This window comes from Barbus barbus (assembly GCF_936440315.1).
Source record: "Barbus barbus genome assembly, chromosome: 12".
Classification (NCBI taxonomy): Eukaryota; Metazoa; Chordata; class Actinopteri; order Cypriniformes; family Cyprinidae; genus Barbus; species Barbus barbus.
In genome coordinates this window covers 25,911,681-25,925,263 of record NC_136740.1, presented here as the reverse complement: position 1 = coordinate 25,925,263, position 13,583 = coordinate 25,911,681, and the positions used below count along the sequence as shown (strand labels likewise).

At 39.7% G+C, this 13,583-nt stretch overlaps 1 protein-coding gene across 1 annotated transcript; it reads right to left on the bottom strand.

Annotated features, from left to right (window-relative positions):
- Window positions 1-2,043: 2,043 nt before the first annotated feature.
- Window positions 2,044-13,057, bottom strand: LOC306877734 (protein LYRIC-like). Its single transcript, XM_079429672.1, has 13 exons — window positions 12,549-13,057; window positions 12,086-12,175; window positions 11,903-11,987; window positions 8,849-9,055; window positions 8,705-8,758; window positions 8,445-8,615; window positions 7,855-7,914; window positions 7,639-7,701; window positions 7,431-7,552; window positions 3,613-3,723; window positions 3,448-3,525; window positions 3,271-3,370; window positions 2,044-2,837 (listed from the first exon to the last, which is right to left on the bottom strand). Exons 1-13 carry the CDS (start codon window positions 12,885-12,887, stop codon window positions 2,767-2,769), a joined length of 1,551 nt encoding a protein of 516 aa, XP_079285798.1. The 5' UTR covers window positions 12,888-13,057; the 3' UTR covers window positions 2,044-2,766.
- Window positions 13,058-13,583: the final 526 nt, after the last annotated feature.

Sequence of the window (13,583 nt, the reverse complement as noted above, 5' to 3'; positions counted from 1 at the left end):
CTCTATAAATGTATTTTGAAACCTTATTGTAAGGTGAAATCATTTAACAGTCAACAAAAACTAACAACAATTATCCCTCTTAAAGGAATAATTGAACCAAAAATTTAAATTTGCAGAATTTTCTCATCCTCAGGTTATCCAAGAGCATTGCATCATTTGCTCACCAATGGCTCCTCTGCAGTGAATGGGTGCCTTCAGAATGAGAGTCCAAACAGAGGATAAAACGGATTCCACTTCGCTGGTTTGAATCCTAACTCACTGGTGGGTCTTTCAAGGTGGCCTGGGGAGGGGAGGTATCCAGAGCACATCAACTGGTCACTGGGGTTCCTCAGGGATCAGTTCTTGGAACCCTTCTCTTCTCCACATACACTACATCATTGGGTCCCATCATACAAGCGCATGGTTTCTCCTACCATTGCTATGCTGATGACACACAGCTCTCTCTCTCATTTCGAATCTCAGGATGCCTGGTGGACATCTTGGCGTGGATAAAAGAACATCACCTACAGCTCAACCTGGCAAAGACGGAGTTTCTTGTCTTCCCTTCCACTCTTAACTCTACAGCATGATTTTACCATCCAGTTAGGTTCATCAACAATTACCCCATCAAGTTCGGTCAGAAATCTTGGTGTAATCTTCAATGACCAGCTGACTTTCAAAGACCACATTGCAAAAACTGCTTGATCTTGCAGGTTTGCATTGCACAACATCAGAAAGATCAGGCCCTTCCTTACACAGCATGCTGCACAACTTCTTGTCTGGACTACTGCAATGTTCTTCTAGCTGGACTTCCATCATGCACAACCAAACCTTAACAAACGTTTCAGAGTGCAGCGGCACGACTGGTCTTCAACGAACCCAAAAGGGCCCATGTTACACCTCTCTTTATCTCCCTGCACTGGCTCCCGGTTGCAGCTCGCATCAAGTTCAAGACACTGATGCTTGCATATAGAACAGCCAAAGGCTCAGCACCATCCTACTTCCACTCACGTATGAGAATCTACATCCCCTCCACTCCAGAAGTCTGAGATCTGCAAGTGAGCAACACCTAGTGGTGCCATCACAGACAGGCACAAAATCACTTTCCAGAACGTTTTCGTTCACCGTTCCTGGCTGGTGGAATGAACTTCCCACCCCTATCCGGAATGCTGAATCCCTGACAATTTTCAAGTGACACCTGAAAACTAATCTCTTCCGTCATCACTTGACTTAATCTTTAAAAAATAAACAACTTTGCTTTTTCTTTACTCTGAACAATGCCTGAAACTTTGTATTGGAAGCACTTGCTGTGTCTATTTGCCTCTTTAGAATGAATCGCTTATTGTATTCCTCAATTGTAAGTCGCTTTGGATAAAAGCGTCTGCTAAATGAATAAATGTAAAAACATCACAATAATCCTCATGAAACCACAGGATGTCCATCACTTACAGTCTTGTGAAGCGAAAAACTGTGCTTTTGTAAGAATCAAATCCATTAAGACATTATTAACTTCGATCCATTGCATCTGGCTGAAATATGAGTGTATAATCCATGATATTGCTTTCTCCAGTGAAAAAGATGACTGGTCTGAATCAGGAAAGAAACATGCAGATTGAGCACAGTTTACAATTGAAGTCCAAAACATTTCTAAACCGCATGGGGAGGACTTTGCTAAATTTCTCTCAAATCTTCGATGGCCTGAGGGTGAGTAAAGCAAATTTTCATTTTTGGGTGAACTATTCCTTTAATGCTAATATTAACAAATAAGACCTTATCTAAAGTGTTGCCTATATTTGAACAAACATTTTAAAATACACAGTCTTTGGGCCCCATTGACTTTCATTTTCATGGACATAACTCCCACAAATGTATTTGTTCGAAATGTTTTCTTTTGTGTTCCACAGAAGAAAGTCATACAGGTCTTGAACAGCATGAGGATGAGTAACTGACAGAATTTTCATTTTTGGGTGGATTCGTCCCTTTAAAACAGTTGTATAATTGTCATCTGTTTGTGCCAAGTAAATAAAAACCGTTGTCAGAATAATCAGACAATGACACAGGTGTGCAAAGAAACTCTTTATTACTCGTTAAACATGACTTATATTAACCAATAATTACGAAAGAGGAAACGGCATGCAGCTGACAGATCGTTGCTGCCATCTTGCACAACACAAGTTAAGGCATTGAAATTTTCCTGACACTGCTGTACCTGGTGTAACATTGATCATGAAAAACCCGGCCTACGTCACTACTACTTCAACAAAGCGAACGGTTAATAAGTTGTTTGTCTGATAACAGCATCATCTACTCGTGCTCACCAGCAGCAAGTCTCTCAGAGTTCGTTACAGTTTTCACATATCACTTGATTTGTTGCTTTTTCCTCCTACAAACCGGCTAAATTAGTGCACTCTAATCTGCCTCAGTGTTTCATAAATTAAGGATGAGACAACGCTCTCAAGTAACAGCTCAATGATCTATAGAGTTCTTGATACATCCCTAATGCTTTGCGATGATCGCCAGGATCTTCTTACAAAAATGATTTTGCTGCAAATACAAATCATATCAAACTGACTGTAATTAGCAACTAACATACATAAAAAAACCGAATGAAGTGTCCTTTCATGTGACGTTACAGTACTTTGTCTAGATATACCTAATGGGATGTAGACACTAGGATGGGATTCACAACACGGTGGATTCAAGGGTATCAAAAAACAAGTCACTCAGGAAGTATGAAATTCGGTACAAGCCCAAGATTGCATATGTTGTCTCATCACTTCTGTATCTTCACGTCTCCCTTCTAGCTTTCTTCTTTTTGACTGGTTGTTTCGGAGACTCCCTGCTGTCATCTGGTTTTTCTGGTGGAGAAAAAAGAAAGAAAAAAAATTAAGACCGGAAATCAGTTTCTACAGGTTTTATAAAAGGTAAATGTATGGAAATAACTTTTACTGTACCTACTGATCTCATTGTAAAACAGTGATGTTCTTTATTACATTTGTCTTGTTTTCCAGTACAAATTCAGATTCATAAATCAAGATACATTTACTTGAGACACAAAATGGCACGAGAAGTCTTGTTTTCTGAGAAATGTTTTAAAAACAATGATTTAAGAACAATGCATGCAACATATAGTGCCATGATGCCTCTGTGTATTTAAGACTTTTTAATTCGATTTAAGACCTTTTAAATGCCTTAATTTGTGTAAGAGCGATATATGACTTTTATAACCTGCAGAAACCCTGTGAAATGAATGATCTTACAACTTCAAGTCTATATGGTGGTTGAACGTACTTTGTGTTGGTACAGTAGATTTGTCAGTCGGCTCAGGTCCAGTCATTCTCCGTTGCAATGGAGCTGATGGTACAGCACGTGCTGTGTTGTCTATACGTGGCTGTTGAGAAGTCGACACAAATTTAGGACCTTGTTTTATTGCTAATAGCCCAATGAATGTTGAAAAACATATCTCACCCCTGCTGTGGCAGCTGAGACGTTTTCCGCTACGCTCTGTGCCGGTGTTGCAACGCTCGTGTCTCTATCAGCTTTCACCTGCAGCTCAATTTGATGCATGTATTCGGTGTTAGGTTTGAAGTAACAGATCAGGTATTTGGAAATTACTTCAGGTAATATCCTCACCTGAGCAGAAGGTCCAGCATCCTCCATCTTCTTCTTCTTCTTTTTCTTCTTCTTAGCTTTACCGCTACCAGGGGCGACTGCTTCGTCTTTATCTTTCTCGTTATCAGACTCCTGTATAATGGAAAGAAATGAAATATAGGCGGTTTTCATTTTTGGCTCGACTACTTGGTCAAAGGAATGAAAATAAGGAGCTTAAAAGAATAGTTCACCTCAAAATGAAAATTGTAATTTATTCACCCTCAAGTTGTTTCAAACCTATATTAATTAATTTCAGCTGCTGAACACAAAAAGAAGATTGTTAGAAGAATTCTGGTAACCAATCAGTTGACTTTAATCATTGACTTCCATAGTATGGAAAAAAGCACTTTTGAAGTCAATGGCTACCAGCATTCTTCAAACTATCTTTTATGTTCGACAGAAAAAAGCCATCCAGACTTGCATGTTAAACATCACAATTTCCATTTTTGGTTTCATTTTATTATTTTGTTTTTATTGAAGCTTTTTGACATTACAGGGTTTAAACATAGTTGACACATCCGAGCTAATACAAATTGCCCAGGTGGCCATTCGTTTGAATTCTCTACAAAATACACATTAACATACATTGTTACCAAATACATCACTACAGAATGAGAGAAAAACATAAAAAAAAAAAAAAACAATTACATCACCGTTGGGTTGTTATTCAGTCCTTCCACGCCAGGTTCCGTATTCCCAGCGTTAATAGATGTCTCTCTCCAGCCCCCAGATAGGTAAAGAAGGGGTCCCATACTTTATAGAATTTAAAAGGTTTGTCTTTTAATGCTGTTGAAAAAGCTTCAAATGGAATAAGACCTTTGATTGTGTTAATCCACTGTACTATTGAAGGGGCTTGGTCAGTTATCCAGCATACAAGTATGCACTTGCGGGCACAGTGGAGTAAGACTTGAAGAAGGTGGGTCCCTTGGAATCTGGACGGGAGTTCCTGGCTCATACCGAGCAAACAAGTCATTGGTCCTATTTGTAATGAGCAGCAAAAAATGTTTTCTAGTTCCTTTAGGACGCCCGTCCAGAATTGTTGTATTTTTGAGCAGCTCCAGAAACAGTGGATGAGGGTTCTTTCTAGACTTTTACATTTATTGCAGAGGTTGGAGAGTTTTGGGTTTACTTTGTCTTTGGGCAGGAGTCACATGCAGACGATGAACAATTTTAAACTGCATTTCCCAGGCAGTTATTGGCAAGATAGGAAGGCATCTCACATATGGTTTCCCAATCAGTTATCTGAATTTCTTCTCCAAAGTCCTTCCCATAGCACCCTAGTTTTGTCTGAGCTATCTGTATTTGCCCTTATCAAAATACTACAGAAGATTTGATGCAGATCGAGATGAAGTAAGTTTATTTAATTGTTCCTCCATTGGGGATACGCAGAGGCCACTTGAATAGACTGAGATTTTTTGTTATGAAGCTGGTATATCAAGAAAAACTTCTTATTGAGATCATATTTTGCAGTGAATTGTTCAAAGGTAATTAACTGTTTATTCTCCAAATCTCAGATGATATGTATTCCTTTGTCTCTCAAATGTGTTAGGCCGTCATTCATCCCTGGGGGGAAATCTGGGTTGTTAATTAAGGGTGTGAGAAGTGAAAGGTGGGAGTCAAACCCTTCTATTTTTTGGATCTCCATATTTTAATCATATTCTTAAGAATAAAATTCTTTAATTAGAATTCGCTGTTTTTTGGGCGGAAGATATAGAACTGGCCCGAGAGTTATGGCTTCTGCGCTGATCCAAGTTGAGATTGGATCATTTAAGTGCCATTCCAGTATAAAACGAAGATGGGCAGAGAGCAGGTATAGTTCAATGTCCGGGGCCGCTAGGCCTCCACATACTGTATGCTCGGTAGTGTTAAGAAGTTATATCTCAGTCTTGGTCTTTTTTTCCGCCAGATAAAGGAAATAATGAAGCCACATAATTGTTTTAGTGCTCTGTTAGGAATGAGAACTGGTAGCATTTGAAATGGGGTAGAATATTCATTTTAACAAGGTGAACACGACCTAATAGGGATAAGGGAAGATTACACCATCTATCTAGGTCTGATCTAATATTAGTTAAAATCCTCAGCGATTATATGGTGTTCACATTGTCATTCAGCGAACTTAGAAAAAACCTGTGTAATTAATTTGTTAGATTGAATAGGGGGGATATAAACATTCATAAGGGTAATGGGTTGTCCCGCTAGTGTAGCTTAAAGCAGGATAAACAGTCCAGATTTATCAGAGTATGTAGTAATAGCTGATAGTGGTATACATTTGTTTACAAGAATGACAACTCCCCTGCTTTTACTGGTGAATGACGAGCCATATACTTGTCCCACGCAGTCTCTCTTTAGATACTTCTCTGTTACCATGTCATTCAGTCTCTCCAGGGCTGGAGGTTGATGGTTTGGGCAAACTGTCCAGAAAAGACTCTGCCTCTGTCGCCTGTTTGAAGAATTTTTTGCCACCGTTGTGTTGTACTCGAAGAGTGGATATGGCATGGTGAAGTGAATTCCTCGTTCACGGAGTCGTTTCTTCACATTTCCAAAGGCTTGTCTTTTCCTCATGATGGCCGCAGAGAAGTCTTCAAAGATAGATATGTTATGGCGTTTGTAGACCAGCTGACTCGCGGCTCTCGTTGCTTGCAAGACGCGTGCCTTGTCTTGAAAATTATGTCGTTTTACTATCAGCGCTCTCGGTCGTTCTCCGGATGTGGGAAGACGTGAAGGGACACAATGCCCACGCTCTATCTTTATCACCTGGTGATTCTTGAATTCGGTGTTAAGCAGATTGGGCAGCCAGGTCCTGAGAAACGAGACCGGGTTAGTCCCCTCCTCCTCCCCTTCGGGTAGGCCAATTATTCGAGATGGTCCTCACTGCAGAACACAAGATCCAGGGGGTGTGGTCGGATCTAGATCCAACTCCTCCCACCTTACATTTACCTAAACCTACCAGTCTCCACCCCCTGATCCCTAAACCTACCCATCTCCACCCCCTAGATATGGATCCAACCCCGCCCCCCTGGATCTTTGTTCTGCAATGAGGGGCTACTGAATTATTCCGATATTGCATCGCCTGCTCCGGTTTCTATTTTTTTCCAGGGCTGCGTCTAGCTTTTTTTTCCATTTCGTTCAGATCCGCGTTCTCTCTCGAGACCGTGTCTTCTACCTCCGATATATGCGTTTCAGCTTCAGTGACTCGGTTTTCCACCTGCTCGACATGTCGCTACCGCCGACAATTTCTCTAGCACTGGATCAATTTTATTCTCCACAGCCTTATCGACGCCCGCCAGGACTTCTGATGTTATTTTCTTCACCAGTGTGTCCATGTCGCCCAGATTCAGTAGTGCATCCGCCATTTTCGGAGAGAAGCGAGTGCTGATATTCAATAATTTTCTGCTACAAAATTTGTGACTGGAATCAAGTTGTTTCTTTGGCAAGCCTTGCAACTTCTACATTTAAGTTCTGCACTTTCAGAGATGATCTTGAGTCGAGAGGGAGATTTTTGAAGGCTTTGCCGGAGCTCCTAGTCAGCACTGATACTCCATTAGATGCGTCACGTGACCCCCATTTTAAAATGATTGAAATTTCACATTTTTATTATTTCCCTCAACTCACAAACCCCAATGCTGTTGTCATTTTACTACTTGCTTTATTATTTGCAATGCCTAAACTTTCACTCTAATCAATCAATATTTCTTCTTAATGTAGAACCAGGTCAGAACCTGATTTCGATTTGCTCTCATTATTAAGAGAGGTAAAAATGAGTGCATTTCCACAGGCCTGCAGCTGCACGATGGACTGACCTGTGCCACTTCTGGGACCGGCGGCTCCAGCGGTTCTACACTCACAGGCTGTTGCTCAACATAATTCCCCCACTCCTCTGACGGAGTGTTCCAGTCACACGATGGATCTGCAGATGTGCTGTCTTAGAAACACAACAGCAACTCTTAATAAGTCTGTGACTCTAAATTTGTGTTGGAACAGGTTTTGGGCAAGTATAGATTTTCTTACTTATTCCAGACCACTCGTCATCCAGTGGCACAGAAGGTTGAGCACTCCAACTCAGGTTAGGCACTGCAAACACAGAGGACCATGGATCTAGTTTTTACACTGAGATGTGATGGATTATGGTGTAAGTAGTGATAATAAACATTAAGTGGTACAGAGAAGTTCCTGGCTGAATATGAGCAAATTATGCATTAATTTCATGAATTATGAATAAATTACCAGCAGTCAAGCCAATGAATGAAGCTGGAATATGAGATCCATCCACAATAGTCCATGACCCTGTATTGAGAAAAACAAAACAAAAAAATATTATACACACACATGCCTATGCTCACCAAAGCTGAATTTATTTGATCAAAAATAAAAACAAATAGTGAAATATTTTTACTAATTTAAATAACCATTTTTTATTTGAATATATTTTAAAATGTAATTTATTCATGTGATGACAAAGCTGAAATTTTAGCATCATTACTCTAGTCTTCAGTGTTACGTGATCTATTAGAGTGATTTCTGAAGGAAATTTTGTGAGATAGTTTTTTTTTCCAAGAATCTTTGATGACTACAAAAAGTTCAAAAGAATAGCATTTATTTTAAATTGAAATCTTTTGTATCATTAAAAAAAGTCTTAATTTAATGCATATTTTCTGAATAAAAGTATGAATTCCTTTAAAAAAAAAAAAAAAAATGCATCCCCTGCATGAGCATCAAGGCATATATGGAGCATGTGCTGCAACTTGACCATCATTTTAATAAGAAATATATATATTAAAAGACGAACTTGTGATTATTGAAACTTTTTTCAGCACCTTCCATATCTTGAGGCCAGACAGAGGGTTCACTAGTCTGACGCTCGGTAGGAACGGTCATACTGGTCCAGCTCTCTGCCTGAACACTGGCCATCTGAGGAGGAAGCTGCAGGCCCAGATCACTCCAGCCAGAACAGTTAACACCCTGCGCTTCCTCCCAACACGGCGTCACTACAAGACCACAAGAGGCAGTATCAGTGCAAAAAATATAGTAAAAAACATAAAACTCAATCTGTTAACATTGAAAATAAACTGATTACTTTGAGTAACAACAGCATCTCGTACAAAACTTGCTTCAATTTCAGGTGGGCCAACTAAAGTGAAGGAAAAAATTATGATTTTGATTCCCCTATTATACAACCACCTGTTATGTACCATAAAAATGATAACAGCTGTAAACATACCCTCCACTTCTCTTTGGATTGAAGGTGTAGAAACAGTGGTGGTGATGGTGGTTTCTGGTTCTTCTGGTGCGGTCTGGACTTCCTCCAGGGTACTAATGGCACTCGAAGCCGTTGTTGCTACTGGGCTGCCTGACCCATCACCTGGAGCCTTGTCCTTCCGCCGCTGCTGTCGTTTCTCACGGTTACTGACCTTGGTCTCCCAGGTACCTGAGAGATTACCATGACAATCAATGTTCTGACCACTGTATGCAAATAAACTAAGTGCTGAGTCACAGCTATTTATTAAGCAAATACCATCTATTATGATAACACGCAAATGTCTATTCTTTTAGTGCAATGTCTTTATATCTCTATTCCTTCAGTGCAATGTTTTCCACTCAGTGTAATACCTTTACTCAGAGCAAGATGTGTACCTCATACCAATTAAATATTTCTATAACACAATTATTCACAAGCTATTTTTTTCCATTTATTTTTATACAAGCAAATTGTTTCCATTTCATCCTCCTTATTTTCTTCGTCTATTTATTATGTATGTACAAACCCGATTCCAAAAAAGTTGGGACACTGTACAAATTGTGAATAAAAACAGAATGCAATGATGTGGAAGTTTCAAATTTCAATATTTTATTCAGAATACAACATAGATGACATATCAAATGTTTAAACTGAGAAAATGTATCATTTTAAGGGAAAAAATAAGTTTATTTTAAATTTCATGGCATCAACACATCTCAAAAAAGTTGGGACAAGGCCATGTTTACCACTGTGTGGCATCCCCTCTTCTTTTTATAACAGTCTGCAAACGTCTGGGGACTGAGGAGACAAGTTGCTCAAGTTTAGGAATAGGAATGTTGTCCCATTCTTGTCTAATACAGGCTTCTAGTTGCTCGACTGTCTTAGGTCTTCTTTGTCGCATCTTCCTCTTTATGATGTGCCAAATGTTTTCTATGGGTGAAAGATCTGGACTGCAGGCTGGCCATTTCAGTACCCGGATCCTCCTCCTACGCAGCCATGATGTTATAATTGATGCAGTATGTGGTCTGGCATTGTCATGTTGGAAAATGCAAGGTCTTCCCTGAAAGAGACAACGTCTGGATGGGAGCATATGTTGTTCTAGAACTTGGATATACCTTTCAGCATTGATGGTGCCTTTCCAGATGTGTAAGCTGCCCATGCCACACGCACTCATGCAACCCCATACCATCAGAGATGCAGGCTTCTGAACTGCGCGCTGATAACAACTTGGGTTGTCCTTGTCCTCTTTAGTCCGGATGACATGGCGTCCCAATTTTCCAAAAAGAACTTCAAATTTTGATTCGTCTGACCACAGAACAGTTTTCCACATTGCCACAGTCCATTTTAAATAAGCCTTGGCCCAGAGAAAACGCCTGCGATTCTGGATCATGTTTAGATATGGCTTCTTTTTTGACCTATAGAGTTTTAGCCGGCAACGGCGAATGGCACGGTGGATTGTGTTCACCAATGTTTTCTGGAAGTATTCCTGAGCCCATGTTGTGATTTCCATTACAGTAGCATTCCTGTATGTGATGCAGTGCCGTCTAAGGGCCCGAAGATCACGGGCATCCAGTATGGTTTTCCGGCCTTGACCCTTACGCACAGAGATTGTTACAGATTCTCTGAATCTTTGGATGATATTATGCACTGTAGATGATGATGATAACTTCAAACTCTTTGCAATTTTTTCTCAGAGAAACTCCTTTCTGATATTGCTCCACTATTTTTCGCCACAGCATTGGGGGAATTGGTGATCCTCTTGCCATCTTGACTTCTGAGAGACACTGCCACTCTGAGAGGCTCTTTTTATACCCAATCATGTTGCCAATTGACCTAATAAGTTGCAAATTGGTCCTCCAGCTGTTCCTTATATGTACATTTAACTCTTCCGGCCTCTTATTGCTACCTGTCCCAACTTTTTTGGAATGTGTAGCTCTCATGAAATCCAAAATGAGCCAATATTTGGCATGACATTTCAAAATGTCTCACTTTCAACATTTGATGTTATTTATATTCTATTGTGAATAAAATATAAGTTTATGAGATTTGTAAATTATTGCATTCCTTTTTTATTCGTAATTTGTACAGTGTCCCAACTTTTTTGGAATCGGGTTTGTATATTTCTTTCTAATATATACATTTATTTTTTGTTCTTTTATTCTATGTTTATTATTTACATATGCACCTTAAAGGGATACTCCACCCCAAAATTAAAATTGTTATTAATCACTTACCCCCATGTCGTTCCAAACCAGTAAAAGCTTAGTTCGTCTTCAGAACACAATTTAAGATATTTTGGATGAAAACCGGGAGGCTTGACTGCCAAGTAAATAACACTGTCAAGGCCCAGAAAATTATAAAAGACATCGCCAAAATAGTCCTTCTGCCATCAGTGGTTCAATCTGAACTTTATGAAGCGACGAGAACCATTTTTTGTATGCACAGAAAATAAAAATAACGACTTTATTTATTTTCAACAATTTGTCTCATCTGCGTCACTGTGGCGCCATTTTGGAGAATATCCAAACTGCAATATCCAATATGCAAACTGCGTATGCTCTTCTGTGTCAGCTGCACCGTCCGCACAGATACGTCTTCTACGTATATATTACGCTTTGATTTGAACAAAAACAGCGCATCCGGTATGCGGCCAACACAGAAGAGCGTACGCGGTTTCCGTTCAGCGGATATTCTTCAAAATGGCGCTATGCTGACGTAGAGGAGGCGAACTGTTGAATAAAGTCGTTATTTTTGTTTACTTTGCATACAAAAAGTATTCTCTAGCTTCGTAAAAGTACGGTTGAACCCCTGATGTCACATGGATCATTTTAGATCTCCTTGCTGCGTTTCTGGACCTTGATCGTGTAAGGACCCTTGCCGTCTATGGGAGGGTCTGAGAGCTCTCAGATTCCATCAAAAATATCTTAATTTGTGTTGTGAAGATGTACGAAGGTCTCACGGGTTTGAAACGACATGAGGGTGAGTAATTAATGACAAAATTTTCATTTTTGGCTGAACCCTTTAATCAAAACATACCTTCAACGGGTTCTTTGCCATCAACAGATGTGGAGGATTTTTTCTCTTTTGCAGGAGGCTTTGGCTTTTTCTTGTTCTTCTTTGCCTAAAACCACCAGGAAAATCAGAATGAGTAGATGACGGTATTTACTTTTTGGGTGAACTATCCTTTTAAAACTACAGTAAATGTTCAAATAAATGAACCTTGTCAGTCTTCACTTCTGGTAGCTCTTGACCGTCCACCGCTTTAGTCTCTTCCTGGGGTTCAACAGCAAGTCCGTTCTTCTGGGCTTTCTGTCAAACATTTAGAAAAATGCAGAATTTTAAAATAAAACCCAATAGAAGTAATAGACGTGTAACGATTTTCCCTTTATTTTTTAACGCCATATCAGCTTATATGTTTGTGTATGTACATGCATAGAACTGGGATGCCTGAATGCAACATAGTAATCATTTCGATCATGAAGTAAACGGTATATGACATTAAACACTCTTCCTGGAGCTTTTTAACAAACTTGTAATACGGTTTCTTAATGAATCATTTGAGAAATGATTCAATGACTCGCTCAAAAGCTCTCACGCAGTAAACGAATCTAAAGGGGAATCGTTTTGGATGCAAAAGAACCGAGTCACTAAGATGAATCGAAATGCCGCTTCTAAGGCAAACCTTCTCAGCGTTTCTCTTTCTGTTTCTTCTCCGGGGCTCATCTGCCTTCTTCACCGTTTGCGCTGGACCGGTGTCATCGGCGATGTTTTCTTCTGTCTCAGTCCCTGAAAGTCTTTTTGATAAACCGCGACAGACCGAGACCCATAAAATCAGAATGAGAACTAGACCGGCCCAGGCCGTTAACAGGAGCAGCCATGGGGCACAGAGATCAGGATTCAAGCCCAAATCTATTCCCAGCTCAGACTTCAGATAGACGAGGCCGGTCGACAGGGTTTCTCTGACATATCCCGTTATCTGCTTCACATGCAGTGAAGCGAGCTCTTGCCAACCCGGTGCCATTGCAATCTAATGAGCGGGCACCGGCGTGCAATCATTCACAAAAACAACACTTTGTGATAATTAGACGGTAAAATACATAGCTGTGCCACCGATTACAGCCGCTATCGCTGCTTCTATTCTAGCATTGGCCGAAGACGCATGAACTGACTCGCAGACAAGCTCCCCTTATTGGGCTGGAGTTTACTTGCAGTCCCTTAAAATAGACTATATGAGTGATTCTCAACTATGGGTAAGCTATGTGTACCCCATACCCCCATTTTATGTGCCAGTGGCCTCAAATATTACCAGGCAAAGCATAAAAATTATGCTGTGAAAAATAAAATAAATGTATAAAAATACTATTTTTAGTAGCTCATATATTTTTCTACTCACAGTACAGTAAAAAAATAAAAATATTACCCATGAAAAACATCAATACACACCATACAAGACAAACCCAGCTACAACGACAACGCACTCATCCCTGATCAAAAGCTAATAAAAAATGTTTTTAAGTGCTGCTTTAATTCATTCAGAGATTTACATATAACATGAATATAACTAGATTTCTGAAAACACAATTTCTGTCAAGTCTATAGAAAGCAAAATGAACTAGTAATGTTAAGTTCTGTAGATGCTATTTATTTTATTAATACATAACTATTTTATTTAGTTTTTCAAATCATTTTTTCTTGGTCTGTTTACTGTGAAAATGAG